This window comes from Callithrix jacchus, chromosome 16 (assembly GCF_049354715.1).
Source record: "Callithrix jacchus isolate 240 chromosome 16, calJac240_pri, whole genome shotgun sequence".
NCBI classification, from domain to species: Eukaryota; Metazoa; Chordata; class Mammalia; order Primates; family Cebidae; genus Callithrix; species Callithrix jacchus.
The window spans coordinates 87,549,448-87,568,163 of NC_133517.1; the positions used below are offsets into that span (position 1 = coordinate 87,549,448).

Consider the following 18,716-nt stretch of genomic DNA (forward strand, 5'->3'; position numbering starts at 1 on the left):
CTGATTGCCTCAAGAAACCAAAGACCTTAATTTGAAGGCTTCTTATTCCTGACTCCAGGACTCTGCTCAGAAATGCCTTAATATATAGGTGACCCCTTTCTAGGTCATCTGTGAATTTCTAGATATACTAATACTATGTAAAAGCTATAATGAGCCAGGAGAACAACTATATGAACATCTTTCTTGCCACTTCTCAACATTTTGTTGTGATTCATCAAGTCGTAGGGTTCTCCTTCAGACTTGAAACCCTATCCAAGTCTATGTTTGGAAAACATGCCATTAGCCTGTCCCTCCCACCATCTCTAACTTCCACATTCTTCAGTGGTCTTATACTTGTCTGGATAAATCTAACAAGCTAAAACTGCTTTAAGTGGATGGGCATAGGAGGGGTTATATCTGTGGAAATGTATGCCATGTATAGAAAATAAATTCCAGTTTCTTTGGATATTTAGTAGCTAGTGTGGTAAATTTTGGACCTCATGACACAAAAGGACTCACAAGGGATTTCTAAGAGTAGGTGAGTAATCTGTATGTATGTCATGGGCCCTCTACAACTTCTAGACTAAAGTAACAGGCAAAGTCATGTTAAGGCCAAACCCTGAGCCTGTAAGTCCAAGTGAGTACAGAACTGATGAAGAAAAGTTAACTATGACTCTGGGCAGAGAACATCATGGGAAATCTGGTTGCAACACAAGCCTGTGCTTCCTACGCTTTTCCGACCAAGAGTTTATAAACACCTCCCTCCACGCAGGCAAGCCTTCCCACAGACTTATCCCCCAGTGGAATAAACTTCTGCCTGCTTAGCAGGTAGAATTCCAGAGTGAGAACGAGTAGGTGCATAGGGTCAATGCCTAGAAGCAAACCTCCTGGGAAAATGAATGAAGATCCCTAGCGGCATAAAGTGAGACCTTCACCTGGAACCCAGGTTTACACAGAGCCAGGGAGTATAATAATGAAGTGACTGAACATGGGTAGATAGGGTAGATCCAAACTTAGTGGAACTGCAGTATATACAAATCTGGAGGCTCTCTTTAGGAAAAGGAATGCAGAAAAATTGTACTTTTGTAGTTTTCATAGTAACATTCAATGATTTGACCACATTTTGAAGACCCCTCCTAGGGCACTGAAAGTGAAAGCGCCTGCCAGAACTTGTATCAGTGAAGGGGCTTGTAGCTTAAACTTCATTAGCTGTATGGTAGATCTTCCTCTGACAGATACTTGTCTCTCCTATTCTTGGGGAGGGGTAGGTCAGAGTACTTGTGCTTGACCACTGAAGACAAAGACATGATTGCAGATTAGCAGCAGGGGATGCTATTGCATGCCAGAAGACCAGGAAAGTTCAGTAGCACCTCAAGAGATGCATATATAGAGCAGAGAAGATGACCCACTCTGTAGCAGAGGCTGTGAAGACAAGACCATAACATGAGGACAGAGGCCAGGACAGTCCTTTAGTATTCAGACCCCAACCTGAAAGGAGCAGATGGAAAGAAAGAAAATTTGAAGAACTGAACATTTACCCAAGTGCCTAAACTTGAGTAGTCCTAAGGAAATGATTTAAGCCGCAGAAATATCTCTGATGGGACAGTTGAGCTTATCTTTTATCTTTGATTAAAAAAAAATAGGAAGTGAGGGACAGAGGGAGGGGATGATGGATGGTGAGGATGATTAGCTCAATCATAGGAAATAAAGACAGATTATGTTCTTGCACATCTGCCCTTGCTAGAGTGAATCTGTGACTTTACTGTGGAAAGTCTAATCCACTGCTCCAATGCTCAGAATATCCAAGAATATCTCTTCTTCATAAGAAAACATCCACAGTCCTTCTTTTAACTTCCAAAGCTCTCCATGTCTAGCACCTGTCTATCCCTCAGCTTCACATCCAGCAGCTTGTCCTTCCTGGCTCCTTCTACTCCAGAGCAATTGGACCTGTTTCCTCTCTTCAAATGCACTAAACTCTCACCAATTTCCATAGCCTCGAACACCTTTTCCTCTGTCTTTTCGTTGACTATTTTCATCCTTAATCCCTTATCTATAAGGTCACTTGCTTAGGTAGGTCTTCCCAGAGCTTTTTATATTAGATCAAATTCTTTTGTAGAATATACTAATCACAACAATAACAAAACAGAGGCTCAAATTCCTTCCAATTCCAAAAGAGTTTGGTATTATAGGAGCAAAGAAGGAAAAAGGGTCTCTAGGTGCTTAGAGGGTTCAGGATGTGGGGTTGATGAGGCCTGGTTCATCAGGCCCTGATCAGGTTATTTATGGATGTAGATTTGGTAATTGCATTCTTCCATCTCAAACACCTGTTATTCATACCTGTGGTGCCATTGTTTAAGAACTGTATAGGAGGGTCTCCAATCTCTATTTCAATTATAAATCCTATGGATCTCTTCCTCCGCAGACTCTTCTCTCTTATCATCTTGCTGATACGAATTTTGTCACTTGGTATCTTTAGGAAGAAGGCAAGATTTCTAACAAGATTCTGAGAGGTATAAAAGTCATCTTCTGTTACAGCAGGTAATTGGAAAGAAACAAATATCACTGTGGCAGTGTGGATTTCAACAGGTATAGCTCCTTTAACCAAAAGATAAAGCAGCTGGTAGGTTCTATCAAAGTAGTTTTCACCAAGGACAGTGGAAGCCAGATTAGGAAGGAATTGGTCTATGAAAGAAAAAAGCCAGAACAGCACAGCTAAGTGTTTTATATGATCATAGTCAACATGCATTACTTAATGTTTGTTTGAATTTTAAAAATCCCCCAAAATTCAACTTTATCATTGTTTCTTATGAAAGCATACCTATTAAAAACCAAAACACAGAACTGAATTGAGAAATTAAAGCCACTCCTCTAAAAAATACCAGAAACAATCAATACACATTAAGTTTGTTTTTAAAAATAATCAGCTATATAGACAGAGTATAAAGGAGAAACAAATTGAGTTATGGTCCCAGGAGCCTACTGTACTTGAAACTCTATTCACATGCTCATAATTTTAAAGCCTTGACTGAAGGCATTTGGTAATTTAAAAATATAAATTTAACTGTACTAGCCATCTAATTTATGCAGTGCTATATGCCAACTCTTAAAAGAGCATTTACAATTCAGTGTTTCTATTTTAACTAAGGACAAAACTGTGTAATAAAAATGAAGTATATATTAAAAACATCTCAGAAGAATCTTATACCAACTAAACAGGCTTACATTTCAGCCTGAAAAATCTTTAGTTAATGCAAAAACAAATTCTGCTAGGGAACTGAATTTTACAAAAGTGATTGAGATCATTATAATAAATGAATATATGTATGATTTTATGGCAGAGTATCAACAATGTCTAAGAGCTAATAAATCCACTAACACATATGAGCCCAGACAAATGCTGAATTGTGTAATAGTGGTGGAATGAGATATGCAGCTTCTTACCACATTTCATTGTGAAGCTCACTAGGAAAAATAAAATTTTAGGAAGAAGAGGGATTTCACAGTAATGAAAGGAGCAGAGACCAAGATAATAAAACGTTTGGGAAACCCCCAGAATATGTACAGGTTCATAACACAGGGATATTATTTTGCATTCCAAGTGCCAAAGCAAAAGTTCACTTAAAAGCAACACTGTTTCAGAAAAACACCACCACCTCTACCATAACACACATATTTATCTGTAAGAGGGCAGTGGTGGAATTGTTTTCCAGCTCTTTGGCACCTGCGTAATCAAATCTTTACATTACGTTATGTCTATGGAGAACAAAATAATATCCCTGTGTTACAGATCTACACATATTTTGGGTTTTTACAAATGTTTTATTATTATCTGCTCTGCTTTTCTCATTACTGTAAAATTCCTTCCTCTTTCTAAAATTTTAATTTCTTTTTTCTAATAAGCCTCACAACAAAATGTGGTAGGAAGCTAAATGTCTTATTCCACTACTAATTACACAACTCAGCATTTGTCTGGGCTCAATATGTCTTAATCGAACGATCTGCCTAGGAAGATAGTTTCTACTTTCCAGGCTCTCAATGACATTGTGCTCAGTACCATATGTGTTATTTGAAAAGAGTGAAAACTTTATTAAAATTAAGCTATCAATGCCATTTTATTCATGACAGTTTTATATATATATATATATATATATGAAGTAGTAATGCTGATTCTTTTAATTTAAAAGGAGGCAATATAGCATAATGGTTAAGTGCATGGATTTTAGAACTAGACTGCTTTGGAGTCTTTGCTGTGTGCCATACAAGCTTGAGAATCCTATGGACTGGATTGTGTCACCAGATTCTACATGTTGCACCCCTAACCTTCAAGGTGATGATGTTTGGAGATAAGAGCCTTTGGGAGGAAATAGGGTTTAGATGCAATGGTGAAGGGGGAGACCTCATGATGGAATTAGTGCCCTTATAAAAAGAGACACCAGAGAGCTTGCTTGCACTCTCTCAGCCATGTGAGGACACAGGAAGAAATTGGCCATCTGCAAACCAAGCAATGAACCCTCAGCAAACATGACTATATAGCACCCTGATCTCAGACTTTCAGAGATCCAGAGAAAATAAATTTCTGTTGCTTGAGCCATTCAATCTGTGGTATTTTGTTATGACAGACTGAACTAAGACCACTGTCTTGGCAAATTACTTCCTATGCTTCAATTTACTCATCTGTGCTTTCCTGATAGTTACTATAATGTAGTAACAATGAGTTATATATAAAGCATGCAGGCCAGTGTCTAACATAGAGTAATGTCTCTGGAAACATTCATGTTTATTAGCATTCATGGTATTAGTAGGAATAGGACTTGTTCTATAAATGGTACAGCATACAGATTACCCATTCATACCCTCAAATCTAGCTCATATTATGATCTACCACACACATCTATATAATGGTTAGCTAAGATTATGGATCACATCAAAATATGGCTCTTCATATTTTGATGTGATACATAATCTTAAAAGTAGCCATGTGAAATAGAATGTTTACTATTGGCCTCATTAGAACCCTGTTCAACAAAAAGACTTACATAAGCAGAGATAAATCCTGGTTTTACAACTATCAGTTAATGAATAAGTTTATTCTCTTCCATATGTTTCATTTAAGTCAAGAGTTAATTTTTATCATATTTACTTCACAGCCTTTAGTTGATGTTATACTAGCTTTCTTAGCAATAATTCTTATGACTGCCAATTAATATAGGCTCTAACCTCTATGAAATAGAAGTAAAGCCAAGATAAGGTGAAAATTTTAAGCCAAATTTCTTCTGGACATAGGAATGACTGATCTCCATGTATGTAGAATGAAAACTTCCTTAGGAAGCAAAAAATGTCCATGATAAACAAAAGCTCCTATCTGCATGTGCACAGATAAGTAAGTTCCATTAGGAGTGATCTTTCAGGACACTCATGTTACAAATAAACACACCTTAGTATTTGGTGGACTGTGGCTAAAAACTTATTTTCTTCTGTATCATCAGTAGATAAGGAATTGAAAACATTAATAATAAGACATTTAAAATGTTATAAATAAGTACACATTCCATGTGTACTGCTCTTTGCTGAGAAAATACCTTTGTACAGAAGCGTATTAAGTTCACAGTGTTTCTGCTGGGCATTCCATATTGTATTTTTTGGACAGACCAATGAGTTGTTCACATAGACATCCAAACGTTGAAGTGTGGAAAAGAAAATTCCTACTAGAACAGCCTATTTAAGAAAAAAGGAAGTTTTATTTTAAGAAAGCAACAAAATAGAATATCTAGAATTTAGCACTTAAACTGTCCCTCAATTATTTATTCTTTCTGCAAAATATTAAAACTAAGTTTTATGGATTTGGGATAAGCGATTACAATTTTAAAATGGGCTTACATTTAACCATTCATACAGATAGTACAACTTAACCCCTAATTAATGATTCTCAGTAGAAAAGTATAATAAGAGAAATTATTAGGGGAGTATCTCTTAAGTTTTAAAAAATGGTTCATTTAAAAGAAACAAAGTACAAAACAGGCTTTCAATACCAGGAGCAGGGAAAGGGGGACTTAGCAGTGCTCTGTATAATATAACCACACAAAATTAGATACTTAAGGTTAGGGGAAAAAAATGGTTATCTCTGAGAAAAATTTGGTAGAAAGACTAATAAAACTCAGTCAAACAAACTATCCTCTCTGATTCAATTTTATTCATTTTCCATGTTTATATTGCTTACATTTTATGTTATTGGCTATGATCATAAAGAGACTGTCTTTTCCAAGAGTAGGGAAGGATTAATACAGAGTTTAATAAGCTATACATAGTTTTAGAATCTTCTTTTGATATTGTCTTCAGAGGCTCAGAATATTAACATTCATATTACTTTGTAGTCACCATTCTTATTTTTAGAGTTAGAATATTCTCTTCTAATTTTTTAAAAAAGAAAAATTTGAAAAATTTTTAAAAAAGAAAAAACTCAAATTTTTTTAGCCATCCAGTATTCTAAGTGCTGGTAAGAGCCACTGCCTTCTCTGAGCTTATATTCGAGAGTGAGGAGAGATTAAAAAAAATAGTAGAAATAATAAAAGGTAAAGTACGAAACATATTAAATGATGATGACTCCCATAGGAAAAAAAAAAGGTAAATCAGGGTGTGAGTAATTGGGAGAGCCAAGCAAAGAGGGGTGATCTTGGAGGCCTACTGAGAAAGTGAAATCTGAGAAGATGGGAACTTTAGCCACTTAGAGTAGAATGTTTTAGGCTGAGGCAACATCAGAAACATAGGCCCAGGGGTAGCATGTTTGGTGTCCTTAGGAACAGCAAGGAGCTGAGTGGGGCTGGAGGAATAGAAGAAGCCAGAGAGCTCAGGGATGGGAGAGATTCCCATAGGGCCTCACAGGCCATGGTGAGGATTCTGACTTTGACAGAGACCAATAGTGTAACTGTTACAGGGTTTGGGGCATGGAAGAGATGTGATCTAACATATTCTCAAGGTATCTGGCTGCTAAGTTGAGAATAGACTTTAGAAGGGCATAGGTGGAAATAAAGAGAGGAAATGGGAGGCAATTACCATGGTCCAGGAAAGGCTCAACCAGGACAGTAGCAGTGGAGGTGGTGAGAAGTGGGCAGATTCTGGTATTTTGAAGAGGAACTCAAAAGAATTTACACATGGATTGGATGAGAAATGTGAGCAAAAGAGAGGAGTCAAGAGTGGTTCCAGGGCCGGGCGCGGTGGCTCAAGCCTGTAATCCCAGCACTTTGGGAGGCCGAGGCGGGTGGATCACGAGGTCAACAGATCGAGACCATCCTGGTCAACATGGTGAAACCCCGTCTCTACTAAAAATTACAAAAAATTAGCTGGGCACGGTGGCACGTGCCTGTAATCCCAGCTACTCAGGAGGCTGAGGCAGGAGAATTGCCTGAACCCAGTGGGCGGAGGTTGCGGTGAGCCGAGATTGCGCCATTGCACTCCAGCCTGGGTAACAAGAGCGAAACTCCGTCTCAAAAAAAAAAAAAAAAAAAGTGGTTCCAAGGTTTTGTGTGGAGCGAAGGGATGGAACTGCTGCTGCCTGGGAAGGAACAGGCACCTCCTTTCCTTACTCCCTTCTCTGTTTCACCTATCAGCATCCTTTCTTCACATTAAAACACCCTGGGACTTTGAAGTCTCATATTCTTAGAAAAGAGAAAATCTAAGTTATGACACTGCTGCTTCAACTCATACTCTTTTCCCATTATATATAAATTTAACGATCCTGGCTGAGTTCAGTTTCCAGCAAAGACTTGATATTATTGAAGATATTTAAAATAAAATGCTGCAATCTCTGAATTCTAAAAGTGTATTTCAAACATATATAACATGTATAATGTATAATAGCAGCATGGAAGAATAAGTATATAATTCCAAGTGATCAGTTTGGATGTACCCTATTTTTATGTAAAAATTCAGGTTTGCTTGCTAATCATGCAAATCATAGGCATCACTGTCATGCCTCAAGTAAGGAGCACCAGAATCAAGTGCATCTGGCAAGGAGATGGTGGTGATGCTTGTCACTTTTACCTTCAGGCTGATGGAAACTGTCTAGGCTAATAATAATTTCAGTGATACCCTGATGCATCCTTGGAAATGAGTTGTAAGGCTGACAATGTGAGAGAGAACAGGGTAGGAGATACTAGTTTTAGCAGATAGAAATAATATGCAAATAATCAACAGCAATAACTCTTAAGACATCCTGCCCTACCTTGTTATGGTCAACATTAAGCAACATCAGTCGAAGATTCTGTGGACTAGTGCCAGTGAAGTAAATTTCATAAGATTTGTTCAGAGCCACAATGCTGTGGAACAGGGACAGCCTTCTCTGGCATGTATAACCGGCACACCAGCCATGATCCTGTGGACCTAAATTCATGCAAAATGAAAGCACATGTTCTGGTAGCATGCATTAGTATAAAATATGAAGAGTAATTGTATTAAAAATAAATTACAGTGATCAAATTCAAATGCAAGTTCAGCATTTATACCTATAACCTATCCACTGTTACCCAGCCAGCGAAATTTCTCAAATCTTGGCTCAAAAGGGAAGGAAGGGAAGAAAGTTGTTCCCTTCATTCTTACTTAAAGGTAAGAAGGGTACATTAATGTGTTAATAAGACTTTGTACTGGAAGGTCACTGAGAGAAATTGCTTTGCATCTATCTCTACTTTAATGATAATATTGAAGCCTAGGCCACATGGTGAGGAAGAAAATGCTTGATCATTTCTCCTCTCTACCAAATATAAGCTTGAGTGGGAATGAAATTTCTCAAGCTCTTTTTTAGGAAATGTGCTGTAACAGAGATAATTTGTTAACAGTAGGCTCTGTACCTGGAAAACATGAACATTTGAATGTCTGAACCATTGATTCATAGTTTGTTTTTTCACTCATGCACTCATTTTTAAAAATTAGTTAATTTATAAATTCAACAAACACATTTGTCTAATCAATTCATTAATATTCCTCCATTTTAATTTAAGAAATTTTTGTTGAAGATTGTGACTACAGGTACTATTAGAGTGTTGACTTCATTAATGAACTGAAGCCACCTAAGAAATAACACTATCAAACACTCTAGAAAGCCAAGAGATAATGAATGCTTTTCTACCTGAATCCAAACATTATCTGAGCAGGTTTAAAATGACCTTCATGACAAACTTCCCTATTTCACTTAGTTTTAAAGAGGCTGAGATTATACATACATAAACATTGAGTGAAATATGGAATTATGAATTTTATTGATGTATTTATTCATTAGGTTTGCTGAATTTCCTAGCTTACATGGAAGCATTATCAATATTTATAAACAAACTTCAATCAAATTTTAAATCAATATAAACTTCTATAGCTATGTAGAGCCTAACCTTTTCCTTAGCATATGAAATATAAATCCTACTTTTAAATACACCTTCTTTGTGGGTTTTGAAAACAAACATAAAGAAATATCTATGTATAACATAAAAATTTAAAGTGACAAAAAGTCATATTCTTAAAATAAATAAAATTTAATATTAATATTCAAAAGGAAACTTCAGTAGTGTCCTGTAACTTTTATCTTGAGGAATTTTTTCCCCATCTAGTATAGCGCATCCCAAGCTTCAGTGATTCTTCTAATACCTTCATCATTTTTCTGTGCTGCTATCATTTACATAACACTTCTTTAAATTGATATTCACTTTTAAAAATTTAAATTCATATTGAAGAAATACATCTTGTCACTACTGTAAATGGAAGACTTTTATTGCTTGCCAGAAAAGAGAAATAAAAAAATAAAACCACGAAAGCTTTCTCCACCATATAAAACAGAACAATTTGAAAACATCTTCTCAATTACTCCATTATTCATTGACAGTTTTAAAATTGTTCTCATGATCTCTGCTTTGTAAAATCCACAAAGCAGCATCTGAAATTGGGTTGACCACAGGTCACAGAAACCAGGCATAGCACACACTGCGGTGGGAGAAGTGAAGACAGCCCTAAAATTATGAAACTTTGGAATACTCCTGATTTAGTTCATTCTATTCTTGTAAACAAGTTTTTAAAGCATTTATAATTTTGTTGGATATTAGCTATTTTATTGAATTCTAGAATATTTTAGTACATGATATGACACTACAAAGGCACAGAAATCCAACTAATCCAAGCTATGTGTACTTTCAGCACATAAAAGAAATCTAAGCCTGTTTAGGGACTAAGTTTTGAGCCCCTGGTGTCATTTCAGGGATATACAATGAATCCCTGTCCTATGTTTTCAGTACCTTTTAGAAGTTCATCTTAGTCATTCCAAAAGCATTGTTCTCCTAAGCTGATCTGTATCTTCATGGAGACCATTACCTTCCCTCTCTGCTACAGCCTCCTAAGACCAGAATGGAAGAAACCTTACTCTGGAGCTTGACCAGATTGGTCTTGACAATCAAAGGAATCAGAGATGAAAACACGCTGATGGCAAGGTAATTCTTCCAAAGATTCATGAAAATAAAAAATGAGCAAGCTGAGAATACTGCTTGTCAAGTATTCCAAATAACACATTATCAACTTTTAATAGACATTAGGCAAATTGTATGTTTTGGAGATACTTGGACCCACTTTTTCTTCAAAATATTTATACCACCTTATCAATAAAGGTATGAAGATCACTCCAGAAATAACTTGTCTCCTTCTTGCTTTCCTCTCCATCCCTCTTCCCCTCCTTCTTCTTTTTATTTCAATGGCCAATGGCCAATTTTAATTAACTGTCCTTGCTTTCCTGGATGAGATACTGCAATATCAAGTATCTCTCCTGCACATTGCTCATTTTTTTTTTTTAATGAGATGGAGTTTCACTCTTGTTGCCCAGGCTGGTGGGCAATGGTGAATCTCAGCTCATCGCAACCTCCACCTCCCAGGTTCAAGCGATTCTCCTGCCTCAGCCTCCTGAGTAGCTGGGATTACAGGTCCAGCTAATTTTTATATTTTTAGTAGAGATGGGGTTTCTCCATATTGGTCAAGCTGGTCTTAAATTCCCTATCTCAGGTGTTCTGCCCACCTCAGCCTCCCAAAGTGCTGGGATTACAGGTGTGAGCCATCATGCTCAGCCTGCTTAGTCTGATGTTTGCTAGCTGTGTGGCAAAAAAAAATTGAGATGACTTCATGCATCTAATAACAAGCAAATGTTTTTAGGAACTCTAGTTTATGCTTATTAAATACCTACCATTAATGAGATCTACATAACCATTGCCCACTATAGCCACTGGGGAAATTCTTCGAGTTTCTGTGTCAGGATCCAGACTTTCAATAACCATCAATGCATATTCCATCCCAAAGCACTGATAGCTCTGCCACTGTGGAATGTACGTACATGTCGAATCTCTAATAATTCCTAGAAACATATGTATATATATTTTAGCAATAATACGGAATCTGTTTGCAAAAAAAAAATCCTCATAATATCTTTTTCTTGTTATGCGAGTTTAAGAAGTAAAAAATATAAGTTATTGATTAAGTACATAAGTCATTAAAAATAAAACACATATTTTGTTTCATGAGCTTAAGGCCTAACAACAGAATAATATCCAACAAACCTTTATGAGGTGCTTTCTCAGTGACAGGAATTTTACTTCCATTCAAGAATGTGAGCATCACCTTAGGGATTCTGTAGTCTCCAATTCCTAGTTGGCTCTTTCCATCCCATTCATATTCTGCTTGAGGTATCACAAAACCAGCATTCCCCAGAAAGGAGCCATCTATGTCTCTAAGAAAAGATTTCCTTTTGGCATCACAAACCATGTCTACACAATCAGATGGATTGACCTTACTGTGGAGAAAAGTTGAATGATTCAGTTCATTGTTTCTAGACAGAAATATGAATATACTTGAATATTTGCTAAGAGGGTATCAAAAAATTGATCTATTGAATCTTATTTCAGAGAGTTTCAGAGAGGTTTCAAAGTGGGACCAAGTAGCCTATGTAATTAGCATTGTAATGAGATCTGCTTTTTCACTGTGTTGATTTGGTCTATGATTATGAATTCATTAACATTTTAAAAGGACAAGTCATACCTGTGGGATATGGAATCAGAATTCCAGTTTTCTATTCTATATATTGTTGAATGGCAGATTTCTTATTTGTGCATTTTTCAAAATATACTGACATTGTTCCAGAGAGTAGGTGAAGGATTATTGTTGTACAGAACATATAAAATCCATGTTGTTGGGAGGGAAGTCGTTATCATTATTTCCCTTCCTTCTTGTCTTTAAAAGTTATGAAAGTATTGCTTACTATAAAATAACCTAAAGATTTATCACAAGTCCAATCTCTTTCACTTTCCTATTCTAAGCTTTTAGGCTCATAACCGATTGCAGTTTAGTATATATTCTTATAGAACTTTGTTTATGAATATATGAATATACTTGGATTGTATTTATTATGCTACATATTTTAGCAACTCTTTTATAGATAGAAATAAGAGATAAGATAACCTTATCATGCAGTTCAAATGTAGATGGTATTTTGGCCTCATCTTGAGTTATCTAAAGTGTTGATTGATTGTTCAACTGAAGTTCAGCAATAATTAAAGGAATAAGTATTGGGCTGTCAGCAAAGCAAAATCAGATGAAGTCAAACTATGAAATACTGCATTTGTCTGAAGAGGTACCTACTTTGTTTTGAGACAGTGTCTCTGTTGCCCAAGCTGGAGTGCAGTGGTGTGATAATAGCTGACTGCAGCCCCAGCCTCCTGGGCTCAGGAACTTCTCCTGCCTCAGCCTTCTGAGTAGCTAGGACCACAGGTACATACCACCACACCCAGCTAATTTTTATTTTATTTTATGTATTTTACCTGATATCAGGCCTATGTATAAATATTTTTGATTGTTCAGTAGTATCAACCAGTTTTATATTCTTCACATGGATTGGATGTTGTAAATCCTCATTTAAAGGGTTAGTAATAAATATAACATTAGTTTCCCCTGAGCAAACATTCTTAAATCCAACAAATGTTGAACCTAAAACATAAATAATAGAAAAGTGATTATTTTCTCTAAAGAAAGTAGTAAAATCAGATTCATTTCATGCACATTCTGCCAAACACATCTTTTGTCACTACCAAAACAAGGAGCTCTTACCCGATATGATAAATAAGTCTACCACTCTTTGTGGTAGCCTGTTGCCTCCCAGTATCCATATTACTGGGTAATGCTCTCCCACATTTTCTCTGCACTTGGCCATGTGGCTTGGTTTGGCCAATGGGACGATAGCAATCATGGCATAAACAGAGATCGGGAGAGTGCTTGCATATTGGAGCTTGCTCTTTCTTAGTGCTCTAGGGAAACCCTTACTGCTTAGTGCTTCTGTGACTTCCAACATATGAGTAAGCCTGGGAGACATGACTCCTATAACCCCAGCTAATGGCCAGCACCAACTGTCAGCAGGCACCAACCACCAGAGATGCAAGTAAGGCTATCCTAGATTAACCAGCCCATAGCCATCCTGTAAACTGATGGTACCTAATGGACAAGCCTAGGTGAGACCAGCAGAAAAACCACCCAGCTGAACAAAGCCCAAATTGCCAATCTACAGAATCATGAGCTAAATCGTTGTTTATAAACTCTAAATTTGGGGGGGTTATTACGCAGCTAAGATAAATGAAACACTATTTTTCTCTTGGCTTCTTTGTATATATTACATGGCTAAAAGATAAAATTGACTAGATCCAAAAACTTAATCTCTATTGTACTTAAAAATCCAATAACTCTAAACAAAAAAGCAAAAGGTGACCTCTAAAATTCTTAAATCAGTTACGTTTTATCTATGACCCTTCTTAATTATACTTTCTTCTAAGAAGAGTCTGTATAGAAGAATATAACCTGTGGATGAGTATTAATAAAATCTCACAGTAGCAGATGCTGTTTGTGCCCTGCCCAGATCTCCTTTACTGAGCCAGTGTACCCAATCCCTACCTCCTCCTAGAGAGTATTGGCTGCAAACCACTCGTAGCTGCTGTCTTCTGGTTTTTGTTTGTTTGTTTTTCTTTTTCTTTTCGTTTTTTGAGAGAGAGTCTTACTTTGTCACCCAGGCTGGAGTGCAGTGGCGTGATCATGGCTTACTGCAACCTCTGCCTCCCAGGTTCAAGCAATTCTGACCCAGCCTCTGAGTAGCTGAGATTACAGATGCCTGCTACTGCACCTGGCTAATTTTTGTATTTTTTCAGTAGAGATGGAGTTTCACCATATTGGCCAGGCTGGTCTCAAATTCCTGACCTCAAGTAATCCACCCACCTCAGCCTCCAAAAGTATTGGGATTACAGGCATGAGCCACCACACATACCTGGCCAGCTGCTATCTTCTCTAAAGAATTGCCCTGAGCCACTTGAGAGTTCCCTCACTTGGGAGATTATATACTTCCCTCCACTACCACAAGTAGCCATGCCTGACTGACAACAGATATGGAAGAACCTTTTGCTTCCATGTGAGAAAAGTATTTGGCACAGTTTATACTTCACAGCTCTCTAAAGTATCAGGCAGAAGAAGCTGGACTTCAGTTGAGGTCATATCCTTGCTTAGCTCTTTCCTCTGCACTCTTCTAATACTTCTCACTCCCTTTCTCCTGGGAGCATACCTTCAATAAGCCACTTATAAGAATTCCATTAGTGCTTCTACTTCACTGACGCTTTGAAGAAAGAAAATGAAAGCTATGGTGGTCAATCACAAATTCCAAGCAAATTTCAGGATCTCAGTGTAAGATTAGCAGAACTTAACAACTTAAGAGATGGTTGTATTCTGAGCCCTACCAAATTCCCTACATCAAAGCCAGGGCTCTGACAGAAACAAAGTTGGATGCTAAGTTAGATGGAGATATATGGGAACAGGCACTTGAACCTTTAAGTCTCAGAATGTGCTGAATACTCTGGATGTCTATAAATGGTATTTTCTTCTTATTAGAGAGTAGCTTCCTGCTAAACTTGCTTGAAATCATCAGGGACCTCAACAGAGCCTTAAAAGACAAATCTCTTCTTCTACGGGACCTGTTCCAAGGGAATTATACACTAGTATGGCCAGTTTTAATATGTTGCTGGAATGACTTTTAGAAGTTTGGAAATAGTGATGGCCTACATTAAGTAGAAATGCCCAAATTTCCATGACATGTTGTGAGAAAAATGTAGGTCAAAGGCTCAAAAATGGGAATATTGAAATGAATATATTATATAATTCCAATGCATTTCAGTCCAACTCAGAGGTGGCCTTGAATGAGTGTGATATGGGAAGATCTTTCCAATTAAGAGAAATTTGTGTCATACACAGGGTCATCTACTTTTTGTGGAGAGAGAACTGATCCAAGGTAAGGATAAATATGGACTCCTGGGTAGTGATGAGTGGCTTAACTGGTTGACAAGGGGCCTAGAAGTAGACTGGATGTTCAGGCAGATTTCTATAAAAATCCACTTAAATAATTTTTTACTAACAATGAAACATTATTAGTTATCATCTAAATATTCTTTATAGAAATTAATTGAGAAGATTTGTAGAAGACTATGTACTTGCCTGAGACATCCAAAAGGCCATTGATGGCATTATAACTCATGATCCCTGCATGGGGCTTTCGTGGTGCCATGTTATGAGCTGAAGCAAAGGTAGGCCAACAAATCCCACTTCTCCCACCTTTTACCAAAAAAAAAAAAAGTTAACGAAAACTGAATATGCACTCATATGAACACCAACATTAAATTTCCAAATTTTTCACCTGATGGAGATCTAGGACTCCGATGGGCAGCAGTGAGTTCAACATTGGGATCATCATTAGTTAGGATATCAGAGCAATTAAACCCAGGGCTACTTCCAACAATTAATGAGCTCTGTTTAGAAATAAGCCAAACAATATAGCATTAATAATAGCTCTTACTAAAAGAAAACATGATAATGAATAATACTGAATTCTACTGTAGGAAAACACAAACTATAAATTCAAAAAGTGGATCATTCATTAAATGAAGATAAAAAATATGGGATTGCTACCCCCAACTAGAATGACACTGAGAATGGGACAGGGAAGAAAGACATGTAAATAATTATATATAATGACATGTTATGTTTCTGGGATGGAAACACATCCAGGGAACAGTAGGAACAAAAAAGTGGAGAAAGTGTCATTACTACCTAAGTGGTCCTGAAAAAAACTTCATATAGGAATTGAAAATTTAACTATTGCAAGATTTGCAAGTGATAAGCAAGAAGAGGGAAGGAAAGGGAGGAGGAAAGATCAGAATGAACAGTTTGTAGGTAGAGGGCAGTGGGAGCAAGGCAGGGAGGGAGATGTGGGCGAAACAGATAGAAGTCAAGGAGATTATTCTTATTAGTGCTTCAATAATTCTACCCTTCTCTGAGTTTTTTGTCTCCATGATATGGCTGTATTAATTTCTTACCTTAATTTGTACTTTTTTATTGGAAATTTTGTGTGATATAGCAGCTGGTAAGTAAATCATTGGAAAAATCGCCATTCCATTGTCAACCAGGGTCACATTATAAATGTGCACATTCTCTGTGGTCTGCAGTAGAATTTGCAGGTTACATAATACTAAGGACAATCATAAAAGAAAATAAACAATCACCATCTTTAATTATTCTTACCTGAAAATAAATTCCATAATCCCAGCATGTCCAAATGGTAAATCCTTGTATAAGAGAACATCCAGGAAGGCCATCTTGGTTCATATAGATCCCATATAAACCTCCATGGGCTTCATTGTCAAACCACTTTTCCACAGGATTAAACTGGCCTTGGAAGGAAAGACAGAACCAGAGAATTAATACTGCAATTCATGTCATATAGTATTAATGAACAGTATCAGTTAAAGTTAACGAAACTCTTTCAAAGTTACATATGTAATTCTGATATCAGGTTTAATATGATCGAATATTTTTACGGCTCTGCCATTTATGGTTCAATCTATTTAGTATTTTTCTTTAAATGTTTTCGAGATGGAGTCTCACTGTGTTGCTTGAACTGGTTTCAAACTCAAGCCATCTTCCTGCCTTGGCCTCCTGAGTAGCTGGGACTACAGGCATGCCCTACCTCACCTGGTTTATTCTATTTGGTATCGACTCTTGTCTATTTAGTATTTACTCTTGTCTAATTAGTGTCTTCACTGTTACTTGAAATAACTGTATACTCATTTCCAAAAGTTTAGTGTTAACACCCTTACATTATTTTATCTGATTAAACATTAATTATATTAGAAAGAACATGGAATTTAGATATAAATAAGCCTAAACTTGAAACACAATGGTACAGCTTCTGTCTGTGAAATGCTTCCCCTGAAAAACTTTCCGTTGCTGTGTCCTTCTGGCCATTCCATTTTCAAGCTAAATATCACTTCCTTAAAAGATCTTCCCTGAATACCTGATTCAGAATAACAGCTCCGTCACTTTACATTGCAGTTAAAATTCCTTTCACTTGATATTTTATTGTGAATTATTTGTTAATTATCCATCTCTTCTCTCCTACTAAGATGTAAGCTTAATGAGAGAAGACATTGTGCCTAGCTAATTCACCGTCATTTCTCGGAACCTAAAAGGTAGTAGAGAGATAGGTCCTCTTTAAATATTTTAACATTGGTGTATGCATCATCATGGGAAAGTTGTTTAACCTTTTAGGACCTTAGTTTCCTCATATGTAAAATGTTTTTATTATTAATTCAGAATTGTTTCAAAATAAAATGAAATAACCCATATAAAGTGCCCAGCAAATACCTGCAACAAATGGCAACTATACTCATTATTAATATGTAGAACAAAGTGGATTTTAATGAAAGTTTTACTTATGTCCAGCTCAGTTCAATAACCTTAATAACTCCCTCCCCTAAACAGGCATGAATTGGGGTATTGCCTATGAAGAGCAGCACTACCTCCTAAACTGTGCTTAATTCCAGCTCTCCTGTTCAGGTTCCCTGGTATCTGTTTCCTTTTATCTTCTATTGATTTTCCCTTTTTCCTAATCCTTTGGGTTTTACATTTTATTTATGATCTTCCTGGTTTTGATAATTTTCCTGCATAAAAAGATTTTTACATTTCTCTCCCTTAAAGTTACACAATATAGATGCATGAACAAGTAGGGTTTCACCCCTGAACACAGTATATATCACTTTCCCCAGCTTCCCAGACTCTTTTCTGGGAGACGGATCGAATAAATTCATGTACCATTATAGAAACGTAAACCCTTCATTCCTCTGTAATATTTCAAATTTCAGTTGCTATATCTCCAAAATCTCCTTATAAATAGTCTCAATTATTTAGGAATATTAACATAGTGAAAAATGCATTACATAGCATTATACATACTAGTAAATATTCATATTCAAAGATCATATTTTGATGTTGAAAAACCCATAAGGACAACTTTATTGAAGTTGTAAAGAAATTACATATTTTAAATTTTTAAGTCAAAGAAAAGCCACTGTAATCTGTTGGGAACTAAAATATTTAACAAGAGCATATATCAAGGAATCAGTTATGTTGACAAAGTAGTTTTTATTTCTTCAAAATGTATTTTGCACAAGAATAAAACCAGCTTAAGTGTAAAAATGTTTGCATTGACAGAAAAAAATGCTGATTCAAAAAATCTTAAAAATAAATGTATTAACTAATATATTTTCAAAAGGTGAATTTTATGCTATATAAATCATACCAAGTAAAGCTGTTATAAAGTTAACTATACTGATATTTGTTTTAAAATAAACTCTGGAAAGGACACACAT

The 18,716-nt window shown here is 36.4% G+C and overlaps 1 protein-coding gene across 1 annotated transcript in view; it reads right to left on the minus strand.

The window, feature by feature from the left end:
* Nucleotides 1–18,716, minus strand: part of PKHD1L1 (PKHD1 like 1) — a 156,959-nt gene that overhangs the window by 16,857 nt on the left and 121,386 nt on the right. Inside the window, exons 64-73 of the mRNA XM_002807647.6 lie at nt 16,591–16,739; nt 16,386–16,508; nt 15,707–15,818; nt 15,508–15,624; nt 12,807–12,972; nt 11,550–11,782; nt 11,180–11,347; nt 8,198–8,355; nt 5,559–5,694; nt 2,317–2,661 (exon numbers count right to left, since the gene is read on the minus strand). Of these exons, the coding sequence (XP_002807693.5) occupies nt 2,317–2,661; nt 5,559–5,694; nt 8,198–8,355; nt 11,180–11,347; nt 11,550–11,782; nt 12,807–12,972; nt 15,508–15,624; nt 15,707–15,818; nt 16,386–16,508; nt 16,591–16,739 (1,707 nt within the window). The remainder of the gene's footprint in view (nt 1–2,316; nt 2,662–5,558; nt 5,695–8,197; nt 8,356–11,179; nt 11,348–11,549; nt 11,783–12,806; nt 12,973–15,507; nt 15,625–15,706; nt 15,819–16,385; nt 16,509–16,590; nt 16,740–18,716) is intronic.